The sequence below is a fragment of the Buceros rhinoceros genome, unplaced genomic scaffold (assembly GCF_000710305.1).
Source record: "Buceros rhinoceros silvestris isolate BGI_N320 unplaced genomic scaffold, ASM71030v1 scaffold24697, whole genome shotgun sequence".
In the NCBI taxonomy this organism is placed as follows: domain Eukaryota; kingdom Metazoa; phylum Chordata; class Aves; order Bucerotiformes; family Bucerotidae; genus Buceros; species Buceros rhinoceros.
This window is the reverse complement of record NW_010423184.1, coordinates 7,742-9,452: the sequence shown is the minus strand read 5'-3', so window position 1 is coordinate 9,452 and position 1,711 is coordinate 7,742. Positions and strand designations below refer to the sequence as shown.

The window sequence follows — 1,711 nt, the reverse complement described above, 5'->3', positions numbered from 1 at the left end:
GGTGAGAGCCTGGACAGAGGCAGGAGGGCTCAGGTGTCAGCAGCAGCAGGGGCCAGGCTACTCGATGAGCCCTTTCTGGAGGATGGCCATGGGGAAGGTGATGAGGTGAGTAAACTCTGCCCAGCAAAGCCCTCTGCCAGCCCGGGGAATCCCTTTCTTTCAAAGCTGCCAGGCACCACTGCACCATGCCTGGATTTTCCCCGGACACCTCCCTCAGCACACAGTGACAAGGACTGGCAGAAAGCAACACGGTCACTTTTCTCTGCCCACCCTTTGCTGTGTCACTCAGGGTGACTACTGAGGTGCCTCTATCCCCAGCAGCCCAGGAAGGAGGGCATACGGCTGTGTGACATGCCAGCATCGCCCTCCTCCCCTCCCAGACAGGGCCCTGACAGCACCTGACACTGACCTGAAGGCAGTTATCACTGTCTCTTTGTGGTAAGGGCCAATATCTTGATGGTTCCTGTAGATATCCTCCACCTGGAAGGTTAAAGAAGGGTGGTCAGTGCATCTGGAAGTGAGGAGCGGGGAAAGGCTAAAGACAGACAGAGCTTCAAGGCTGCTATGGAAATGAGGGCACATACCCGGCATCCCTGGCTGCAGCAATCTGCAGGGGCCAAAGAGAGGAAGAGGGAGAGTTGAGAGTCCCCGAGGTGCCCAGACCTGCACAGCACAGCCTGCTCTGACTCAGCTCGCCCCGCTCCTCCCCGGGGGAAGCGCAGCGAATAGCCGGCTCTGAGGGGAAAGGCAAGAGCAGCCGTGGCTCCAGCAGGGAGGGCAGACACCCCTCCGCCTCCGCTCGATCCCCCTCGGCACATGCTGGCCCGCAGAGGCAGGGAGAGGCCGTGGCAGCGGGCTGGAGCTGCGACGCCAAGCCCCAGCTGACAGGCAGTTTCCCTGCACGCAGCCCGGGCGTCACGGCGAGCGGGGAGAGCTGGGAGCAGCGAGAAAGCTCTGAGCTGCCGAGCTGATCCTCGGGCGGTGAGGTAAGAGGAACAAGCCCAGCTTGAGGAAGGAGGGATGCGAGAAACCTCTTACCGTGCTCTTCACCTTCTTGGCCAGCATGAGGAACTCTGGCGAGCTGGAGTTCTCGTAAGCATCAACGAAGTCCCAGTTCAGAATCCGCAAGTGGCCATTGAGGTAAGAGGAACAAGCCCAGCTTGAGGAAGGAGGGATGCGAGAAACCTCTTACCGTGCTCTTCACCTTCTTGGCCAGCATGAGGAACTCTGGCGAGCTGGAGTTCTCGTAAGCATCAACGAAGTCCCAGTTCAGAATCCGCAAGTGGCCAAGGCAACGGTTCAGGGTCAGAAGGGGCAGTCAGGGCTGGGACCTGACCCAGCAGGGCCCCAGTGACAGCCGTCGGGGCAGAGGGGTGGAAACGGTGTCCCCCCACTTCCTGGAGCCCTCCCAGAGCTGGAGAGGGCACATGAGAGCAACACCGGATAACAAAGCGTTTCCATGTGGACGTGCTCCCAGGGTATCACCCTACACGCCGCCACCCGGCACACTCACATTTGAAGTGCCAAACCAGGAGGCCAGTGACGAGGGAGATGAGCAGGAAAACAACGATCATGACGGTGACGACCACCCGCCGCTTTGGGCCGCGCTTCTCCATCTTCTTGGAGTTCATGGCAGGGAGGAACTCCACCCCTTCCTCCAGGTTGTTCATGTCCTAGACAGGAGAGAAGGCAGGACGGTGGCAAGGCTGCT

The 1,711-nt window shown here is 60.0% G+C and overlaps 1 protein-coding gene across 1 annotated transcript in view; it reads right to left on the bottom strand.

Moving 5' to 3' along the window:
- The window catches only part of ST14 (suppression of tumorigenicity 14 (colon carcinoma)), an 11,024-nt gene that overhangs the window by 8,244 nt on the left and 1,069 nt on the right, over nt 1–1,711 (bottom strand). Inside the window, 3 exon segments of the mRNA XM_010140356.1 lie at nt 410–480; nt 1,193–1,331; nt 1,510–1,673. Of these exon segments, the coding sequence (XP_010138658.1) occupies nt 410–480; nt 1,193–1,331; nt 1,510–1,670 (371 nt within the window). The 5' untranslated portion in view covers nt 1,671–1,673.